Source organism: Mus caroli, unplaced genomic scaffold (assembly GCF_978045245.1).
Source record: "Mus caroli unplaced genomic scaffold, Mus_caroli_1 scaffold_5, whole genome shotgun sequence".
In the NCBI taxonomy this organism is placed as follows: Eukaryota; Metazoa; Chordata; class Mammalia; order Rodentia; family Muridae; genus Mus; species Mus caroli.
In genome coordinates this window covers 36,498,666-36,521,028 of record NW_028227260.1, presented here as the reverse complement: position 1 = coordinate 36,521,028, position 22,363 = coordinate 36,498,666, and the positions used below count along the sequence as shown (strand labels likewise).

At 42.8% G+C, this 22,363-nt stretch overlaps 1 protein-coding gene across 2 annotated transcripts; it reads right to left on the bottom strand.

The window, feature by feature from the left end:
• Positions 1-4,529: 4,529 nt before the first annotated feature.
• Positions 4,530-9,403, bottom strand: Armcx2 (armadillo repeat containing X-linked 2). 2 transcript variants are annotated; one of them, XM_029473705.2, is made up of 5 exons: positions 9,321-9,403; positions 8,641-8,905; positions 8,010-8,114; positions 7,643-7,708; positions 4,530-7,393 (listed from the first exon to the last, which is right to left on the bottom strand). In XM_029473705.2, the coding sequence occupies exon 5, from the start codon at positions 7,260-7,262 to the stop codon at positions 4,908-4,910; it is 2,355 nt and encodes a 784-aa protein (XP_029329565.1). In that variant the 5' UTR covers positions 7,263-7,393; positions 7,643-7,708; positions 8,010-8,114; positions 8,641-8,905; positions 9,321-9,403; the 3' UTR covers positions 4,530-4,907. The 2 variants fall into 2 exon arrangements, with proteins under 2 accessions (XP_029329565.1, XP_029329566.1); XM_029473706.2 differs by having other exon boundaries at positions 8,641-8,848; positions 9,321-9,379.
• Positions 9,404-22,363: the final 12,960 nt, after the last annotated feature.

Sequence of the window (22,363 nt, the reverse complement as noted above, 5' to 3'; positions counted from 1 at the left end):
TTTTATTGTTGGGGAAAAGTACTGTGAAATGCTTTTCTCAAAGGATTTCTTCTGCCTGCCAAATTTATAAGTGTGAAAAGCTACAGATTATATGACAGTTCTCCTTTTTTTGGCTCTATGTATAGTGTTTGTCTTTGTAAATCTGGCTTATTTAACTTTGCACAATGACCCCTGATTCCATTTCATTTTTCTAAAACTGTCATTTTTTAAAAATGGCTAAATATGTTTCTACTGTGTATAAATACATTTTCTCTTTTTCTTATCCTTTCTTTTTAAAAAAATAATTTATTTGTTCTTAAGTAAAAATGATGATCTATGACCAATAGCTACTTCAGTGAACAACTTAAACCACTGCTCAGTGGTTCTCAACCTTCCTAATGCACGGCCCTTTAATACAGTTCCTCATGCTGTGGTGACCCAATCCTTTTCATTGCTACTTTATAACTGTAATTTTGCTACTCTGTAATGAATTGTAACGTAAATATATGTGTTTTCTGGTGGCCTTTGGTAACCCCTGTGAAAAGGTCATTTGATCACCTCCAAAGGGGTCACAGCCCACAAGTTGAGAAACACCAACTTAAATAATGTTTCTTCAAGAAAACTACTCTTGATTTAAGCTAGCAGCACAGTGTTTTGCATGTACTTCCTATTTCATCACACAGAATACTTGAAGGACAGGTACTCAAGTTATCATACATGTTATTTCATAATGAAGAAGGACTTTGTTGAAACCTTTCAAAATAAAACTGGATTTAAAGAATTTGAGTGTGCCACTGTAAAAAAAAAATGCAATCACTACTAGTGTAGTTTGTGGTCACTGTCTTGACTTCTGCTGTAACATGATAATTTTCTCATTGCTTTTGTATCAAATGTCAATGTTATGAAAACAGCAAATAACATACTAGTATTGTCTTGAGAATTGTTTTGACTGTACATTTTCAGCAACCTGCAATATTTTGTGAGCTACACATTGAGAGCTACTGATGTGCAATATGACCCCGATTTATGTAAAGAATACATAGAAATACTCACACTAAATATCTGAAAGAATTTCATTTATGTGAATCTTTATAAATATGTCATAAACTTAAAAGTTGTGCCTTTTGGATAGCCTTTCCTTCAGTCTCTGCTGACCCTTTGCCCCTGAATTTCCTTTAGATAGGAACAATTCTGGGTTAAAATTTCTGAGATGGGAGGGTGTTCTCATCCCTCGACCAGGGGCCATGCCTATCCACTGGATATGGTCTCAACAGGTTCTGTATTTCTTTTGTTGGGTATGTCAGTTATTGTCATCCCTGTTGGGTCCTGGGAGTTATCCTGGCATCTGCTATCCTGGCATCTGGGACTTTCTAGTGGCTACCCCCACGTCTCCATCCCCCACTACTACACACCCCAATTTCTTGATCCTCTGTATTCCCTGCCCCCATCTCCTCCCATGCCTGATCCTGCCCTCCCTTTTCCCCTCCCCTCCTCTCTCCCTCCTAGGTCCCTTCCTTCCTCTACCTCCTGTGAGTATTTTGTTCCCCCTTCTAAGAAGGACTGAAGCATCCACACTTTGGTCTTCCTTCTTCTTGAGCTTCACATGGTCTGTGAATTGTACTGTGGGCATTACCAACATTTTGCCTAATATCCACTTATTAGTGAGTACATACCATGTGTGTTCTTTTGTGACTGGGTTACTTCACTCAGGATGATATTTTTTAGTACATCCATTTGCCTGTGAATTTGATGATTTCATTGTTTTTAATAGCTGAGTAGTACTCCATTGTGTAAATGTACCACATTTTCTGTAACCATTCCTTTGTTGAGGGCATCTGGGTTCTTTCCAGCTTCTGGCTATTATAAATAAGGCTGCTATGAACATAGTGCTGCCCCACCTGGGGACCCATCCCATATACAGTCACCAAACCCAGACACTATTGCGGATGCCAAGAAGTGCTTGGTGACAGGAGCCTGGTATAGCTGTCCCCTGGGAGGCTCTGACAGTGCCTGACAAATACAGATGCAGATGCTATCAGTCAGCCATTGGACTGAGCCTGGGACCCATGGAGGAGTTAGGGGAAGGACTGAAGGAGCTGAAGGGGTTTGCAACCCCATAGGAAGAACAACAAAATCAACTAACCAGAACTCCCAGAGCTCCCAGGGACTAAAACACCAACCAAAGTGTACAAATGGAGGGACCCATGGCTCCAGCCACATATGTAGCAGAGAGAGAGATTGCCTTATCTGGCATCAATGGGAGGGGAGGGAGGCCCTTGGTCCTGTGGAGGCTCAATGCCCCAGTGTAGGATGGTGAGGCAGGAGTGGGTGGGTGGGTGGGTGGGTGGGTGGGGGAGCACCCTCATGAAGGCAGGGGGAGGGTGGATGGGGTGGGGGTGGGGTTTGTGGAGGGGAAACCAGGAAGGGGGACAATATTTGAAATGTAAATAAATAAAATGGCCAATAATTTAAAAAAAGCCATGTCTTGTAATGAGTGTACAGATCCCTTTTCAGCCTTTTTGCTACAATCAAGTTTGGTGCTTATATAGAATATTAGTTTTAATTGTTTTTAGCTGAATTAACAAATGGTGATTATATTCCTGTGCAAAAAAATCATCTTATATGCATACACATTATGGGATGAATACATTATGTTACATTATAAAATATATCACATCTACTTTTGTTCCTAACATGGTGATGCTATTTTTAGATGTGCAATACATCTCTGTTTCTGTCTCTGACTCTCTGTTACACACACAGTGTGTGTGTGTTTTGCTGGTGATTGAACCCTAAGCTCCATAAATTATGTTTTTGGGATGTCAGCAGAGCAGGCTGCATTTATAGAATATTTTAGTATCTTTTTCTTTTCTTTCTTCTTTGATAAGTGAATCAGCCAGAGAAGAAAGAACTTACACTTAGAATCAAAGGGGTTAGGGTGAGGGTACAAGAAAAACCTTACCCCAACTCCTTTTCTAAAGGAGCTGGGCTCTATAGCTTTGGGAATTCTACCAGGGGCCAGCACCAAAGGTCCTTTTATTGTTCTGATTTTTTCTCATCCTAAATGAGATTTGGTCACTGTATGGTCTTGTCTAAGAGAGTCATTTCCTGTCAGAACTTGTTGGGTGGCAGGGCTTGGATGTGTGTGTGTGTGTGTGTGTGTGTGTGTGCTCACACACATGTGCCTGTGATTGTGTATGCATGTATGTGCAAGGATGCCTAAGTGTCCACTTGTGTCATATTACCACCTCGTTTCATCATTCATAATTTTAGGTGTGATTTATTATAACTTTCAAACAAATGTTCATTTTATCTCTACTCCTAAACCCATCTCAGCTTCAATTCATCTTGCAATTGCTACCAGATTACTTTCTATGTGTATGTTCGTGTTTGGGACCAGAGGACAATCTCAGGTATCATTCTCAGGAATTCCATTCCTCCTTTGATACAGGGTCTCTCACTGGCCTGGAGCTCATCAATTATGCTAGACTGGCTGGCCAGTGGGGCCCAGGGATGTTCTCGTCTAGGCACCCACAGGGCCAGGATTACAAGTGGACAGTATCACACACAACATTCTTAAGTGAGTTCTAAGGATCAAACCCAGGTCCTCATACTTGTGAGGCAAGGGCTTTGCCATGTAAGCTATCCACCAGCCCTGTTTTTCCTTTTATTTATGCACTTTGTAAAGTGTCCTGTTACACCCCGAATAACAGAATATTTTGGTACCCAAGCTGAAGGTTTACGACCTTTAAAAACAAACAAAAAGAACTTCTCCCTAAATTACCAGTGTTATCATTATTGCTCCTCTTCCACAGGTTCTGTTTTTCCATTTCAGGGAAACTAGCTTCCTCCCTATCAAAGGAACAGAATTCCTACCGCTGTCTTTCCTCATATCATTTCTCCTTTCTAGGCCACTCTTCTATGCTGTCCTTCAGGCTAATCTTAAGGGCATCCTTCATTGATGTTCTCCTCATCCTCCCAGGTAACAAGCACCTGACCCTGAGCCTATGCCCAGGTACTGTTACTAGTCCATTGTGTTCATCCTCCTTACCTTTGCAGCCAGACTTAATTTTTATTAGATATTTTCTCTATTTACATTTCAAATGCTATCCCAAAAGTTCCCTATACCCCCCCTCCCACCCTGATCCCCTACCCACCCACTCCCATTTTTTGGCCCTGGTGTTCCCCTGTATTGGGGCATATAAAGTTTGCAAAACCAAGGGCCTCTCTTTCCAGTGATGGCCGACTAGGCTATCTTCTGATACATATGCAGCTAGAGACACGAGCTCTGGGGGATACTGGTTAGTTCATAATGTTGTTCCACCTATAGGGTTGCAGACCCCTTCAGCTCCCTGGGTGCTTTCTCTAGCTTCTCCATTGGGGGCCCTGTGTCCCATCCACTAGATGACTGTGAGCATCCACTTCTGTATTTGCCTCATACGAGACAGCTATATCAGGGTCCTTTCAGCAAAATCTTGCTGGCATATGCAATAGTGTCCGAGTTTGGTGGCAGCCAGACTTAGTTAAAGCACCAGAACAACTTCTTGCCATTTGCAACATACACTTTATTGATGGTACACATATGAAGTCTTTGGTGACAAAATTCAAGTCAAAACAAGTTAAGAGCTGAGTAGGCCATTCACGGACAGGATTGCTATTAGTTCACATAGAGGACCCAGGGAAAATATCCCACCCAAGCAGCACAAGTCAAACCACAGGACTACAGGACTACGGGACTATTTGGTATTCAGAAAATGGTTCAGCTTAATGCTGGTGACTATCACAGATAACATCACTCTGAATTATTCAAACGTGGCAGCTGAATAATTCCTGTACTACACACACAAGTAGAAAAACAATAGTGTCTCACTGTTAATGCTTCACGAGTGTAAAACCGAGAGATCACACATCTTGGGGGCACAGATCAATCAGAATTTGTTTACCAGCTTTATAACTTTCACTTTCACCAAGAGGTCGTGGTGATTTGCTAAGGCTCGAATTTTCTTCACACACACCCCAGATGTAGTGCATAAGTAAAACAGGGACCCCTTGTTGAATTCCCTGTAGTTGAACACTTCTGCTCTGAGGTTGTCGAAGATAATCTCAAATAGAGTAAGGGCATTAATAAGAATTTCTGATTCCACATAAGAATTATAAAGGGAACTAAATGATGACGGCACCTGGGTACCGAGAAGTTTCTTTAGCATGTCCGGATTTTCAGCAAAGTTTGAAAGTATTTTCAGAATCTCAACCTTGATTTTTCCACCCCCCTGAGATAACAAGCGGAAAAAGTTGGCAATGGAATTGACAAGCAGGTGCTGGTAGTCATTAGTAATAGTCATGTTTGTTAAAAATTTTAGCCCAACTACCTGTACCGCTGAGTTCAGGTTAGAAGCCATAATATCATCCATCACTTTATTCATGTACACCTGAAGTCTGCCCTGGTTTTCATAATTTTCACTCAGGTTATTCATGGCCATTAAGGCTTTTTCCTTAATGTGGGGGTCAGTTTTGTTGATCATGTTTGCAATAATTGGGAGGCCTCCCAACTTTCGGATTGTTTCTTGATTACATGAATAATTGGCATTGTTGCTCAGGGTGAGCAGGGCTACTTGCTGAATGAAGGGATCATCTGACTTCTGAAGCAAGGCTAGGACTTTCCTGAGATCTCGAACACCTAGGATCTCATCGATTTCATATGGAAAGGGGCGCTTATGCATGGGAATGGTTCTCTTCCCCTTCCCTCTCTGCGGGACGTCCGGCTCAGAGTCAGAATCGGACTCTGTATCAGTCCACCCAGATTCCCCTTCCTCAGATTCAGGAATCTCTGCTAGGAAGGCCTGCCCCCCATTAGCAGAAGCCGCCGCCGCAGCTGCAGCCCCATCACCAGGACGGAAACCCATCCCCAATTCATCCACTTCAACCTTGTTCTTCCTATTTTTGCCCTTGCCTCCACTCCGGTTCTTGTTTCCACCCTTGCCTCCTCCACCTTTGGGTACAGCTCCAGTGGCTGACCCAGCCTTAGGTATAGCCCCAGTGTGAGCTCCAGGGGCTGCTTTCTTGCCAGTGGCTGCTGTCTTAGAGGACCCTGAAGTCCCAGGAGTCTCTGCAGCCCCAGAATGCACGGGAAGAGAAGCCTCAGCTACCATGGCAGGTGTTCCTATTCTAGGAGTCTCTGTGGCTTCAGTAGCTGCTGCCATCCTAGGGACCTGCATGACCTCTGTGCTTGCTGTCCTCTGGGTAGATGCTGCTGCCCTAGGAGTTGCTGCCCCTCCAGAAGGCACTGCTGCCCCTCCAGAAGGCACTGCTGCCCCAGAATACTGTACTGCCCTAGGAGGCACTACTACCCCAGTAGATTGGGCTGCCACAGGATGCACTGCTGTCCCAGGAGACTGGACTGTTCTGCCAGGCACTGATGGGACTCCCCTGGGAAGTACTGATGATGGGGGTGGAAGGGGAGGTATCACCGTCCCAGGAGACTGGGTTACCCTGGAAGCTGCTGCTGGCCCAGCAAAGTGGGCTGCCACAGGAATGTAGACTGCCCCAGGAGGTGCTACTACTGCCCAGGAAGGTGCTGCTGGCACAAGAGATTGGACTGCCATGGGAGGTACTGCTGGCCCAGGAGACTGGACAGCCCCGGGATGTGCCACTGCCCAGGGAATTGCTGCTGGCCCAGTAGACACTATTGTTGGTGAAGGTACCACTGGCCCAGGAGACTGGGCTATCATTGGAGATACTGTTGGTCCAGGGGATGCTACTGCCCCAGAAGCCTCTGTGGTGCTGGGAGCTTCCAGCACTTTGGGAGCGCCTATGATTTCTGGAGCCTCTGCAGCAATGAGACCCCCTGCCACCTTGGGAGGAGGTGTAACTGTACAGGTAGCTGAAGGCATGACTACCGATTCCATATTAGCCTCAGTTCTAGCCCCATTTAACTCCTGGACCTTACTTTCTGCCCCACTCTGAACCTTAGGACTGGGTGCAGCTGGTGCCACTTCTTCAGCTACAGCGGTGGCAGGATTGGAGGCTTCTCCTTGGGCCTTGTTCATTATCTCAATATCGACGGGGTTTGGGGGACTGAATCCTGGCCCAAGGTCAATTGTGAATCCAGCTCTGAGGCCCGCTCTAGCCCTGCTTCCAGTACCCACAGAGGCCCGGTTCTTGGGCTTGGTCAGTCTCTTCTTCTTCTGGTCTTTTCCCCTAGTATATTTGTAGACACAGTACCAGGCACTTGCCCCAATCACTATTCCAGCAGCTACACAGCCAGCATCCCGAGCTCGGCTCATGGTACACCTGGAGTGAGTCTCTGATCCAGGTTGTGGAACTGGCTTGCTTAAGTGAAATGTATACACCAGTCCAACTGAGGCTCTCAAGCTCGGGTCTGAAAGTTCTTCGGAGGCTGCAAGCTGAGCTGGACCTAGTGGGAGTAAACGTTAGGTATGAGAGGCGCGCGAGTGTCAAAGGCTGCGCTTGCTGATTTAGAGATTAGCTGCAGGTTGTATCTTCAACTCTAGTTCACCTTCCCAGGGCCACTACCCATAATTTATTTGTTCCTAAATGGGGAGGGGATAATATTGGAAGCCTGGCAGAGAGGGGGAAATTTTAGATTCACCTATAATATCCCGAACCCCATTCAAATGTCCTCAGACAGCGCTCATGTACATACCAGCTTCCTGGGATCAGGAACAATTTCCACTGTGCTCGCAGCTGCAGAGCCTCAAGGTAGACGGATCTGTGGATAGATGACAGGTGGTTTTGAACCTTGGGTAGACAGATTGTTGTTTCTCCCCTGACTTGCACTCTGGTGGGCCAAAAAAAAAAAAAATCCCTTTCGACTACTCCTCTTCCTCCCCCCCCCCAACTTACAAAGACAGGTCCACACCCCCTCTTCCCTGCACCAAAAAGGATACTCCAGGACAAAGGTGTCTAAAAGAAAGAAAAGATTCAGGGGAGAGTATTCTGGTTCTATGTTCAGGCCTCTGCCACACCCACACCAGGGGATCACCATTTCTCACCTCACCCCAAACACTGACCTGCAAGAATTCAGAGCTCTGTATCCTTCCTCGAATTCAGCCAGAGTTTCCTGCTGAGGACGGGCTGAAGGGCAGGAATACAGACTGCAGGGGCAGACTAAGAACCTGGTGGACATATATCAGCATCCAGAACAAGAGTCCGGAGGGTTAGCTTTCTTTTCTAGGCACACCAAAGTGGCAAAGAATTCCACCTTTCAATTCCTTTAATTCTAGCCTCTCACATCCCAGCTATCCAGGTCCCCTCCCCCCCACCCCCATTTGCGCAGGCTCCCCAGGCCTCAACGCCCCCTTCTCTTTCGCCCCACCTCTGGCCGCCATTTTTCTGAGACACAGCGCCACACCCCTTCTACTGCTGCAATGAAGCGGAGGGAGCAAGGCAAGGGCTGGCTAAGATGCAGCAGGGGGATTCCTGCCAGATATTCTAGTATTCCCCGCTTATGCTCAGCTCTCTTCACCCCCCCCCCCCAACTTCCTGGCCTAGGCCCTCTAGCAAGGGCCTAGCAAGCAAGGGCCTCTAGGCCTGCCTTCTCAGTTTCAGGGTCGTGATTTTCTGTGGTTTCTCTCCTCTGAGCTCCACCTCCCATCCCCATCCCAAATCCCCAGACAACCGCCATTTCTTTAGCCCGCATACCCGAATTCCCTTTTCAGGGCCAAAAGGACCAGGGTGAAGGGCTGGTGGGCCGCAGGTGTCTGGAGAGCAGCTTGGCAGTTAGCATGGCGGTCTAATACCAGATTCTCTCACGGTCCCCCAGCCTATGAAGCCCGTACAGCTCCAAATGCTCCATCTCTCCCACAGAAGCTGGCACACCCATTTGCTAGTGCCCTAGAAAGGCAGGGGGCTGGGAGGGGAGGGGAGGGGAGGGAGGGGAGGGAGCAGGGTTTTGGCAACAAGGTGTCTGAAAAGGGAGGGTGGGAGTGCAAAATACTGATTGCTTCCAAATTTCAAGCCCCCACCGGTCACCCGATCCCAAGCCCCTTTGCTGGGAGTGTATGTGCTACCGCGTTTTACTTCTCTTGCCCCCTCCTCTCAGAACAGCACGGCAAGCAAGGGAGCCGAGCCAAATGTCAAAATAAAACCGCAAAAGAGCTGGGGGAGAAGCAAGCGGTTTCTTCCATAAACCCGATAGTCCTTTCATGCCATTCCTCCCCTCCCCCGCTGCCCACCAAAATCCGCTGTGCTGGAGTTCCCAAGTCTGGAAAACCTCGGCCAGCAGAGAGTGCAGAGGCGCCTGTGGCCTGACTTCAGCATCCCTAGGCGATTTCTATACCCGCCACCCCCTCGGAACAGAGAATGTTCATTCTAGCACTCACCTGGCCAGTTCTGAGGGAATTTTCTCTGTCTCGCTAGACTGACCGCAGCTTTAATAGCGTTGGTACCCGGAGGAAGATGGCAGGGATGGCCGTAAGGCTTTAAGTACCTTTGCCCACGTCAGCTCTCTTGGTCACGTGGGACCCGCATCACCAGTAAGCTTGGGTCCCCGAATTCCACTCCCACCAAGAGCACAAGCCCCCTCCTTTATCCTACTCCTACCGCTTCCCACCACAGCAGGTCCTGTCAATCATTCAGGGACTTTGTGACCTCTGAGGCCCTAAGTAGCCCCTTCTCCCTATGTGAACCTTCTTTCTCTGGTTACTGGGGAGGAGCAGCAGCTTTTAGAACTGTTGACATTTTTTACCTTTTTTTTTCTCTTGTGGAATTATCTCGAGTTTTTTCTGGGTTACTCCAAGCTTTTCCCTCAATTCTCCATCGTCCAGTCCCTACTTACACTGACCGTTTCCCTTGCCATTGAGTTTCTGCTCCTGTACATATAAGATAAGGGACAAATATCAAAGAGGAAGCAAGGACTAGACGTGAGATCTGCACTTCTGGGAGACCCCTTCTTTGTTTTAAAAACTGTGACTACACCTTTATTTTTTACAGGAGGAAGACACAATAAAACAAGAACTCAGTGGGGGAAATAGTAGCAAAAATGAACAGAAACATTTTGTTTAAAATAAAGATTTCTCTCACATTAATTTTGCTTAATTTTTATCACATAGACAATGAATACTCTTGGCCACATGGGGAACAGATTTCAAAGCATGCTAAGTATTTGACTATCTAAAAATGTATTTTTCTTGATAATATAAGTACATTTTCATATGATCTATGAATTGATACATGAAGAGGCATTCGGTGGCCATACCTTATTTATTTTGGATAAATAATATCCTATATTTCTTCTTCTGGGATAGCTTTTAAGTGGAATTTGTAGGTGATCTTCTCTTTTCTTGTTAGAGAAATACTTTTATTCAACATTACCATGCTGTTGCTTACTGCTGGGTGAATCTCTTGCAATTTATGGCTGTCACCATGACAAATTTGAACACCTCTTCCTGGTTAGGTTCCAGGTTAGTGATTTATCTTCAAGGCTAAGAAAAGTAATTGTGAGATGGGTGCAGGATGCTAAAATCCTCCTTGCTCTGTTCAGAAGGCTAGAAGCTGCAGTTCCACTACCCTCTCTTGAGTCTTGAACGATTCCCTGTGGGTAGACATCTGACCATGTTTCTTACTCCCAAATTATACATGGACAGGGCATCGAAGTGGTGACATGGGTGAATGCCTTTAGCCCCTTACCTTTCTTCTCTTCGGGGTAACTCAGCAATGCATGAAATAGATTGTTCTTCCCATCTGTCTCTGGAGCTGAATATTTCAGTGAATACAAAAGGGATTGCTGGGGGAAGCTGCTGTTAAATTGGCTTAACGCATATTCTTTTACACAGTGCCCTGTTGACTGTTGTCATTACTATTCCGTGTACTACTACTACCTGGTCTAAAAGTCACAACCTGTTGGCCCCCTCCCCTCTGGACACCTCATCTCCAAGGCAACCAGTAAAATCCTAGATTTGCTTCCAAATAACTGCCATTCGTCATCCATTTTGGTGCTCCCTTCGTCAAGTATATATACAGACACAAACTACAATGTCCAACGGCCATGCTGATTAACCTTGACTAGCTGTTAATACTTCGCTAACTCTGTGGTCCACCTGAAATTATATTCACCCTAAAGGTCTTATTTTTGATTGTGTATGGGTCCCAGTAGATTTTAGGAGGTGGGATTTAGAGGTCCTTAACCCAACAGTTTCTCAAGGGGTTTGTCTCTCAGATATTGACCCCTTAAGGGCCAATAGAACAGCCTAAAGCATTTGTGTTTTGTGTATCAGTCAAGATTAAGAATCTCTTTTGTCCATTGGTTGGGTGCAAATAACTGCATCTGACTCTTTCAGCTGCTTGTTGGGTCTTTTGGAGAGCAGTCATGGTAGGTCCCTTTTGGTGAGCGTTCCATAGCTTCAGTAATAGTGTCAGGTCTTTGGGCTTCCCCTTGAGCTGGATTCCACTTTGGGCCTGTCACTGGACCTTCTTTTCCTCAGGCTCCTCTCCATTTCCATCCCTGCAGTTACAGCAAAAGACTGCCGAGTCTGGGTTCATTTAGAGATGATGCACCTAACCCAACCACTGTTTTTTTTTTTTTTTTCTTGAATTACAATTTCTGATAAGAAACTTTACATTAAGAAAAAAATCTACTTTGGTATATTTATTTTCTGCTAGCAGGGTTTTGATATCTTAATAGTTCCAATAATTCTTAGGTGACATTTTTGGTTTGTGAAAGTTTATACTAAATGTCATTTCCAACTTTGGGCTCTTTTGTTGTTGTTACCAAAGCAGGGATAATTTTTTTAGAAAAAATTTATTGGTTATTTTGTTATTTACTTTTCAAATGTTATCCTCCTTCCTGGTTTCCTCTCCAAAACACCCCCATCCCACCCCCTCCTTCCTCCACGAGGGTGCTTCCCCACCCACTCGCCCACTCCCACCCTAGCATCCCCCTACACTGGGCATCAAGCCTTCATAGGACCAAGGGCCTCCCCTCCTTTGATGCCAGACAAGGCCATCTTCTGCTACATATGCAGTCATGGGTCACTCCATGTGTGCTCTTTGGTTGGTGGTTTAGACCCTGGGAGTTCTGGGGGTGGGGGTATCTAGTTAGTTGATATTGTTGTTCTTCATATGGAGTTACAAACCCCTTCAGCTCCTTCAGTCTTTCCCCTAGCTCCTCCATTGGGTACCCTTGCTCAGTCTGATGGTTGTCTAAGAGCATCTGCCTCTGTATTTGTCAGGCACTGTCAGAGCCTCTCAAGGGACAGCTATACCAGGCTCCTGTCAGCAAGCTCTTGTTGGTGTCCACAATAGTGTCTCGGTTTGGTGACTATATGTGGGATGGATCCTCAGGTAGAGCAGTCAGTGGATGGCCTTTCTTTCAGTTTCTGTATCTCCTTTAGACAGGAGCAATTCTGGGTTAAAATTTTGAGAAGTGACTCCATCCTTCAACTGGGGTCCTTGCCTAACCTCTGGATATGGTCTCTACAGGTTCTCTCTCCCCTTCGTTGGGTATTTCAGCTAATGGCCTCCCCATTGTGTCCGGTAAGCCTCTTGCTTTTCTGGCGTTTAGAATTTTTTAGTGGCTACCCCCAGTTCCCCATCCTTCACTGCTGCACACCTCTGTTCAATTACCTAACCCTCTGTACATCTCCCCCGTCTCCTCCCACACCTGATCATGTCCCCTCTTTTTCCCTCTCCCCCTCCTCTCTTCCTAGGGATAAATTTTAAACAGGAAAAAGATGCAGTGATTTTTCAAGTATATGAATAAGTCTTGAGTGTAAATTCATATTTTTCCTAATTATCATCCAAATGTTCAATCAAAATATTTGATTGCATATCCAATTTCTACCAGGAGATGTCCTGGATAAGCACCCTTGATTATTATTAAATGGCAAGTTTTTTAAACATACCATTACACAGAAAAGAGGGAAAAAGATTTAATGTCAAGACAATAGAGCTAAATACTACTAAATATCTATTTATACAATTCTTGGAAACAGTTATTAAAAATAGAAAAGCAGAAATAGAACTGTCTTTCATATTTAAAAAGTTTTAAAAACAAAGCTTTTCTAAACCTGGGGTGCCATTAGTTGATACCCTCATTCCATGTTTAGAAACAAAATGCCAACATAATAATCCTGATTTATACACACAAAATCCAAACTACTGTGTACACTAAAAATACTTTATAAGTTGGTCATTTTCCCCTTCCTAGTATCCACACTTCCTTCTCTTTGTCTTTCTTTGTTTGACCAGGACATCCTGGAGAGCACCCACATTTTGTTATCTTTTGTTTCACCCTTTAGTGTAACTTGTGTTATTTCTGATACAATCTCTTTTCAAGGTTATTTTTACTTATGTTTACTGCTATTACACAAAAAGTAATATCCAGATATATTATCAATGAGTGAAAGGAACTTGTAAAGTCCATTGTCCTGGTAGCCCCACAAGGGAGTGATAAATCTATCAGGTCAGAGCACTTCATGTATTCTTTATCAGGTTAAGGATATTTTCTTTTATATCTAATTTAATTTAATCAATAAAGGAATCATTGAATTATACATAATTCTTTACTACATAAATGAAGTTTCCTTCTTATTATTTTATTAATAGTTTGAGCTTTTAAAAATGACTGGCTTAATTTACTAAGTGCTGAGCTAGGATTATAGTTCAGTGGTACAGTGCTTGCCTGCTAACATGAGGGCCTAGGTTCAATCCATAAGACACAAATACTTTGATTCTAAGATGTCTTTTTTTCTATTAATTTGCTGTTGTCAAAATGATGGACCTACATCAGTCATTCTTGTCACTTTCTTTGTCCTACAGTATATTTTGAATACATCTGGACATATGAACACTTTGTAAATTCCAAGCCTCCTTCCTGAGTTGTTTAAAATAAAAACAAATATCCTCTCTACACAACTGACAAGACTCTACCATAGTCAACCTTATTACACTTCTGCCTCATCTTTCCTTTTTCTAATCATCCTAGATTTATTGATATGCCTGGGCCAAATTGACCACGTACTCTTCACAGAGCCTTTGTACTTGTTTACCTTTCTGCCTGAGATTCTCTCCTCCTACATATCACCCTATATCCCTCATAATGTTGTATTTTATCAAAGGTGAACTTTAAAGGGCTGGAAATGTAGCTCAATGGTAGAGTCCTTGCATAGCATGTGCAAGACTCTGAGTTCAGCCTTAGCTCCTCACAAAAGCTGAACTATGTGTGTATATAAAAATGAATATGGTTAGTATATATTGTACAGAATAATTTCACTGTGACTTTTTCATAGACGTATGTGATATACTTAAATCATAGTTGCACACCAGTCACCCTCTTTTAGTCTCTCCCTCCCTGATTTCCTACTTCCCTAAGAATCCTCCTTCTCCATTCAGGGATTTTCTTTCTAGGTTTCACATTTGCAAGGAAACATGCAATATCTATCTCTCTGAATCTTGCTTATTTTTCTTAACGTAAAGATTTTCAGTTCCACCCATTTTTTTTTTTTTTTTGGTAACCAAAGACTTCCAGTTCTATCCAGTTAGTGACATGATTTCTTCTTTATGACAGAATAATTTTCCTCTCTCCCTCCCCATCCTCTTTCTCTGAAACCTAAACTTTCTAATGAGTCTTTTCCTGGTTAGTTTGTATGCCAGAAATAAAACTGCCTCCAGTTATCAGAGAAAATTTTGCCATGTGTGCAAAGACTATGCAGACCAAGAAAGATATTGCAGTGGGGGCAAGAAAACATGGAGGGTTGCATACATCACACTTTGTTTTGCTAATAAGGCCAGGAAAAAATTAGGACTTGGATTTAATAGATCAGTAGCTTACATACTGAAGTCTCATCAAAACAGAGGCTCTTGCCTGCTATTGTTTTGCTCTTTAAGAATTTCATTCATTGTGTTTAGATCATACTCACCTCTTCCCTCAACTCCTGCAGATTTCTCACTCCCTTCCCTACAGAACCAACTTGGTGTGGTCTTTTTTTTTTTTTTTTAATTTAGTCCAATTTGTGCTGCCCATATATTCTTGTACATGTAGCCTTCCACTGGAACATGCTCAATTTACCAGAGTTTATATTCTTAAAGAAAACGGATCTTCTCCCCTCAGTTACCAAGAGCTCCTATGCTAAGAGTGGGACTTCATGCCCACCTCCTCTCTCTATGGCTTGAGTTTTTTTTAGGTCTTGTACACACTGTCACAGCCATTGTGAGTTCTTTTGAGCGACATGTTCTGCTGCATCTAGAAAACATTGTTCCTTATAGTCATCCAACCACTTCTGGCTCTTACAGATAGAGATTCTTGATCAGTCAACAATTCTATTCTTTGGGGGGGGGGCTATATGACTGTAGCCTAGGAAGCAGTGGAAAGAAGAGGAGGAAACCCATCCTGATTCGGATCCCTGCAGATTGGTGTGAGGATAAGAATTGATTGAAGACTACTAGCATCTGGGTGGAGGATAGTAGTACAAATTTTAATTTTGGAGTGCTTTAACATTTCCCAGTGGGGCCCATGGGAACTTCATCTCTTTCTCATTTCATTCATGTCCTCTAAAACTGAAGGTTGTGTCAACAGCAGAAATAGTTGGTGACTTAAGAAGGCAGAATATGGAGCTGGAGAGATGGCTTAGTGGTTAAGAGTACTGGCTTCTTGCTCTTCCAGAGGTCCTGAGTTCAATTCCCAGCAACCACATGGTGTCTCACAACCATCTGTAATGGGATCTTATTCTCTCCTCTGGTATTTAAAGACAGCTACAGTGTACTCACATAAATGAAATAAATAAATAAAGCTAAAAATAAAAAAAAGAAGGCAGAATAAAGGAACAAGTTTCCAGGGAGCAGAGGCATGGAGGACTGGGGTTACTACATTTGATCAACATGCATAGGGGTATATGTTTTCACACTATTTGTAGCTAGACTATCCATCAGTCAATGTCTGCAAGCTTTTCAATGAGTTATGTAGCCATCCCTCTCCCTCCCATTGGTGTAGAAGGAATAGGGAGCCTGGGAGCCTGGGTGGGACCTAGTTTGCCAAGTACATCATATGGCAGTCAATACTGAGGTCTCTCCGTGCTTGCTTGCTTGTGTGTGTGTGTGTTTATAGGGACATTTTTATTTTAACATATGGAAAAACTCTCTCCTCCACAAATTCCATTATTTGTAATAGACGTAGGGTTTGAGAGAAACAAGCTTGGTGAAGGGCTCTCCATGAGTCCGGAAAACAGGGCTGGCTTGACTGAGAAAATGAAACTGGAGACCATATACAGAAATGGAACAAACCAGTCTCTGGTATGTTAGGTAGGACTCCCAAGAAGTAAAGCCTGAGATAAGGATTCTTATGAAGGTGATTTATTGAAGGACTGCTTTAAAGCGAGCATATATGGAGGTAGCAGCCTAGGATAAGGAAGAAGCTAGGCATAAACACAGTCTGGCTTGAGTCTAGACTTAGTCTGAGACCAAGGAATTTCTGAAACATGAAATATATGAAGGAATTGATGCATCTTGAGATAAGGAAATTAGGCTTCTATAGACACTGAGAGAGTTAGAATACATGATAATGTCTGTTGAGAGGAGAGGGACTTTTGATTCTACAAAGTGGCCCTGAAAAAATTCAACTATGAATCTTTAGCAGCCAACACTCATAACAGCTAGCAAATAGCTGCCTCTATCTTTTAAATGGAATCTGGAAGGTACACCAGGAGCATCTACTTTGCCTACTATAGTTAGTCAGTCTGCACTCTTGCAGTAAGAATGAGCTTTCCATCCGTGGACCTCCAACCCACTGCCAAAAGATTCCATTTTAGCATTGCTATCTTTGGAGTCTTCTCATGCGTGCAGTCTTTCAGGATATGGCCAGCTTATCCACAAATAAAGGGAAAGAGGAAACAGCTTGAGCTTCACTAATCTTCTAGTTGCCTCATAAAAAGTTGCCTCAGAGGCTAGCTTTTCTTCTTTAATGGCGAATCGAGTCGTCCCCTTCACTGTGTGAATTTTAGATGGGAACTATCCATGAGATTTAGCACCCAATGAATCTGTCTTTTGCATGTAATGAGATTAGGGAATGAAACAGATGTTGAGGGAAATTTAGGAGTAAGATCTGTGACTCTGACACATTTAGAACAGTTTTGGAGGAGGTCCATAGTCTTTCATCCATATACAGTTCAGGGTAAGTCAGGCCAATGGGAGGGCATAGGAGCAAAGGGTCCCAGATACATTAATGGGCTCTGTATACATCTAAAATCCAAGTGGTAGTCCTGAATTCTTGGAAGTAAAGATGGTGCTTTAGAGAATTTAAACTGAGTCTTCATTCATATTGTTAACATAAAAGAAAAACCAGCGTCCTTTCTTCCAGTGGTTTTTCTTGCTCACAAGTGTTTGTTGTTAAATTTTACAAGCCAGAACACCAGGAAAAAAAGCATTGTTCCAAACTGCAAAATCACTTCAAACTTTGTCCTGCTTTTGCTGTGGGCTAGAGAAACAGATCCGTGTTAAGGTTGTAATTGCTGTGTTTTGGATCCAATCTCCTTTCTGAGGATTGTTACATCTTTGAAACACTGTTGAAAGTAGGGCACAATCAGCAGTCATCTCCTTGTTTCTTTTCTATCCTTTTGTCAAAAGAGGGTTTTTTTTTTTTGACTCTGGAGAAATTCCTGTCCCTTGAAATACAAGTTATCTTGTTCAATTTCACAGATGAAGTCAGAAAAGTATAAATAAGATAGCCAAGTCTTTGTAGACAGTGATGGATAATTTGATAAGTCTTTTATTCATTTTAAAGCATAGATCCAGTTAAAATAATTAAATGTTGAGAAATTGTACTGTAATCCAATTTATTCCCCACTCCTCTTCCATGCCAGTTTCTTTTTTCATTAAAAATAATAAATACCTCCTAGTGTTTTGAGATAATTATATATCATAGAACACATATAGAACACATCAGGAGAGTCTATAAAATATGTCCACAAAACAAGAGCTCCCAAGCCCCAGATAATGATCTATTTTTCTTCAGTAGCATAACTTGTCACTCAACCATATTTTTACTACTCAAATTTGATGGAGTGTTGTTAATCAATTAGGAAATCTGATTTGCGATTTGCAAAGTGTCTGGTAACATACTGTCAAATTCAGGAACAACTGTCACTTGTGTTTAAGGTAAACTTCTTAATGCAGTACCCATCAGGGACCTTTAAACTTTGTTTATTCCAATGGTGGGTGATAAATGTGATTAAAATTCATAAGAATGTGTAGGATGCTTTGTGCTTGGGTCCTCATTTGTGGTAAGGAAAAGTCATTATTCTTGAGCACATATTCTATAGAATCAAACCCAGAATTTGTTCACTGAGGTCTACATTTATTGAAAAGTATTTATTATTTAAATTCTTACAGCAAATATAACTTTGATATTCTAGACTTTAATTTTCCTTTACCTATCTAAATACATGCTTTTAGAATGGAATTTTGAAAGACCTATGAGTTTTTTTCTGAAATACAAATAACATCTTCAAGAAGAGCAGAATGCAAGTCCAGACATGCCTCTTTTTTATCTAGATCAAGGGCTTCCAAAGAGTATGAGCACCCATAAAAACATCTTTCACCTATTTTTATTTGATATTTACAGTGCGTCGAGAAATTACCCTCTGGTTGGCCATAGAGTGAAAATCTTACCAAGAAGGATTTGGGGAGTCCAAACCAAACTGCAGGGATATGCAGATTCCCATGTCAGATGTCTAGTAGATCAGGCCAATCTTGTGAAAAGGAATCTGTGATTCGTGTTGCCAGAAACAGCATCCAGAACTGGCCTATGTATTTGGAACAGCCTTGTGGCTTTCTCCTGAATAGAAAGTATCAAGTTGTTAATGATCATGGAGACAGGATGCTTCTTGGGCACTCTTCTTTTCCTTCTGATGCCATTCAAAATGAAGACTCCAAGTTCAAAGACAGAAGGTCTTAAAATTTAAATAACTACCAACAATAGTCTTCACTATATTAATTTACAGGGCAAATAACTAAAAATCCATCTACCAAACAATGACTGCAGCTTGATCAGATAAGGCTTTCTAGGTCAAGATGGCTCATGAGTACTAGTTTCAATTTACCAGTGTCTATTCAATTACTTTTCTTTTTTTTAAAATTTTTAATATTTTTATTACATATTTTCCTCAATTACATTTCCAATGCTATCCCAAAAGTCACCCATACCGCCCCCCCACTTCCCTACCCACCCATTCCCACTCTTTTGGCCCTGGCATTCCCCTATATTGGGGCATATAAAGTTTGCAAGTCCAATGGGCCTCTCTTTCCAGTGATGGCCGACTAGGCCATCTTTCGATACATATGCAGCTAAAGACAAGAGCTCCGGGGTACTGGTTAGTTCATCATGTTGTTCCAACTATAGGGTTGCAGGTCTCTTTAGCTCCTTGGGTACTTTCTCTAGCTTCTCCATTGGGAGCCCTGTGATACATCCAATAGCTGACTGTGAGCATCCACTCCTGTGTTTGCCAGGCCCCGGCATCGTCTCACAAGAGACAGCTATATTTGGGTCCTTTCAGCAAAATCTTGCTAGTGTATGCAATGGTGTCAGCATTTAGAAGCTGATTATGGGATGGATCCCTGGATACGGCAGTCTCTAGATGGTCCATCCTTTCATCACAGCTCGAAACTTTGTCTCTGTAACTCCTTCCATGGGTGTTTTGTTCCCAATTCTAAGAAGGGGCATATTGTCCACATTTTGGTCTTCATTCTTCTGGAGTTTCATGCGTTTAGCAAATTGTATCTTATATCTTGGGTATCCTAAGTTTTGGGCTAATATCCACTTATCAGTGAATACATATTGTGTGAGTTCCTTTGTGATTGTGTTACCTCACTCAAGATGATGCCCTCCAGGTCCATCCATTTGGCTAGGAATTTCATAAATTCATTCTTTTTAATAGCTGAGTAGTACTCCATTGTGTAAATGTACCATAATTTCTGTATCCATTCCTCTGTTGAGGGACATCTGGGTTCTTTCCAGCTTCTGGCTATTATAAATAGGGCTGCTATGAACATAGTGGAGCATGTGTCCTTCTTACCGGTTGGGACATCTTCTGGATATATGCCCAGGAGAGGTATTGCTGGATCCTCCGGTAGTACTATGTCCAATTTTCTGAGGAACCGCCAGAATGATTTCCAGAGTGGTTGTACAAGCTTGCAATCCCACCAACAATGGAGGAGTGTTCCTCTTTCTCCACATCCTCACCAGCATCTGCTATCACCTGAATTTTTGATCTTAGCCATTCTGACTGGTGTGAGGTGGAATCTCAGGGTTGTTTTGATTTGCATTTCTCTGATGATTAAGGATGTTGAACATTTTGTCAGGTGCTTATCTGCCATTCGGTATTCCTCAGGTGAGAATTCTTTTTTTTTTCTTTTTTTTTTATTATTTTTATTACATATTTTCCTCAATTACATTTCCAATACTATCCCAAAAGTCCCCCATAGCGCCCCCCACTTCCCTACTCACCCATTCCCATTCTTTTGGCCCTGGCATTCCCCTATATTGGGGCATATAAAGTTTGCAAGTCCAATGGGCCTCTCTTTCCATTGATGGCCGACTAGGCCATCTTTCGATACATATGCAGCTAGAGACAAGAGCTCCAGGGTTCTGGTTAGTACATCATGTTGTTCCAACAATAGGGTTGCAGATCCCTTTAGCTCCTTGGGTACTTTCTCTAGCTTCTCCATTGGGAGCCCTGTGATACATCCAATAGCTGACTGTGAACATCCACTCCTGTGTTTGCCAGGCCCCGGCATCGTCTCACAAGAGACAGCTATATTTGGGTCCTTTCAGCAAAATCTTGGTAGTGTATGCAATGGTGTCAGCGTTTAGAAGCTGATTATGGGACGGATCCCTGGATACAGCAGTCTCTAAATGGTCCATCCTTTCATCACAGCTACGAACTTTGTCTCTGTAACTCCTTCCATGGGTGTTTTGTTCCCAATTCTAAGAAGGTGCACAGTGTCCACACTTTGGTCTTCATTCTTCTTGAGTTTCATGCGTTTATCAAATTGTATCTTATATCTTGGGTATCCTAAGTTTTGGGCTAATATCCACTTATCAATGAATACATATTGTGTGAGTTCTTTTGTGATTGTGTTACTTCACTCAAGATGATGCCCTCCAGGTCCATCCATTTGGCTAGGAATTTCATAAATTCATTCTTTTTAATAGCTGAGTAGTACTCCATTGTGTAAATGTACCATAATTTCTGTATCCATTCCTCTGTTGAGGGACATCTGGGTTCTTTCCAGCTTCTGGCTATTATAAATAGGGCTGCTATGAACATAGTGGAGCATGTGTCCTTTTTACCGGTTGGGACATCTTCTGGATATATGCCCAGGAGAGGTATTGCTGGATCCTCCGGTAGTACTATGTCCAATTTTCTGAGGAACCGCCAGACTGATTTCCAGAGTGGTTGTACAAGCTTGCAATCCCACCAACAATGGAGGAGTGTTCCTCTTTCTCCACATCCTCGCCAGCATCTGCTGTCACCTGAATTTTTGATCTTAGCCATTCTGACTGGTGTGAGGTGGAATCTCAGGGTTGTTTTGATTTGCATTTCCCTGATGATTAAGGATGTTGAACATTTTTTCAGGTGTTTCTCTGCCATTCGGTATTCCTCAGGTGAGAATTCTTTGTTCAGTTCTGAGCCCCATTTTTTTAATGGGGTTATTTGACTTTCTGGAGTCCACCTTCTTGAGTTCTTTATATATATTGGATATTAGTCCCTTATCTGATTTAGGATAGGTAAAGATCCTTTCCCAATCTGTTGGTGTTTTTTTTTGTCTTATTGATGGTGTCTTTTGCCTTGCAGAAGCTTTGGAGTTTCATGAGGTCCCACTTGTCAATTCTCGATCTTACAGCACAAGCCATTGCTGTTCTATTCAAGAATTTTTCCCCTGTGCCCATATCTTCAAGGTTTTTCCCCACTTTCTCCTCTATAAGTTTCAGTGTCTCTGGTTTTATGTGACGTTCCTTGATCGACTTAGACTTGACCTTAGTACAAGGAGATAGGAATGGATTGATTCGCATTCTTCTACATGTTAACAACCAGTTGTGCCAGCACCATTTGTTGAAAATGCTGTCTTTCTTCCACTGGATGTTTTTAGCTCCCTTGTCGAAGATCAAGTGACCGTAGGTGTGTGGGTTCATTTCTGGGTCTTCAATTCTATTCCATTGGTCTATTTGTCTGTCACTATACCAGTACCATGCAGTTTTTATCACAATTGCTCTGTAGTAGAGCTTTAGGTCCGGCATGGTGATTCCACCAGAGGTTCTTTTATCCTTGAGAAGAGTTTTTGCTATCCTAGGTTTTTTGTTATTCCAGATGAATTTGCAGATTGCACTTTCTAATTCGTTGAAGAATTGATTTGGAATTTTGATGGGGATTGCATT

Excerpts from the sequence above, each read along its gene's own strand:
- Armcx2 (XM_029473705.2), bottom strand. The coding sequence starts at position 7,262 with ATGAGCCGAGCTCGGGATGCTGGCTGTGTAGCTGCTGGAATAGTGATT.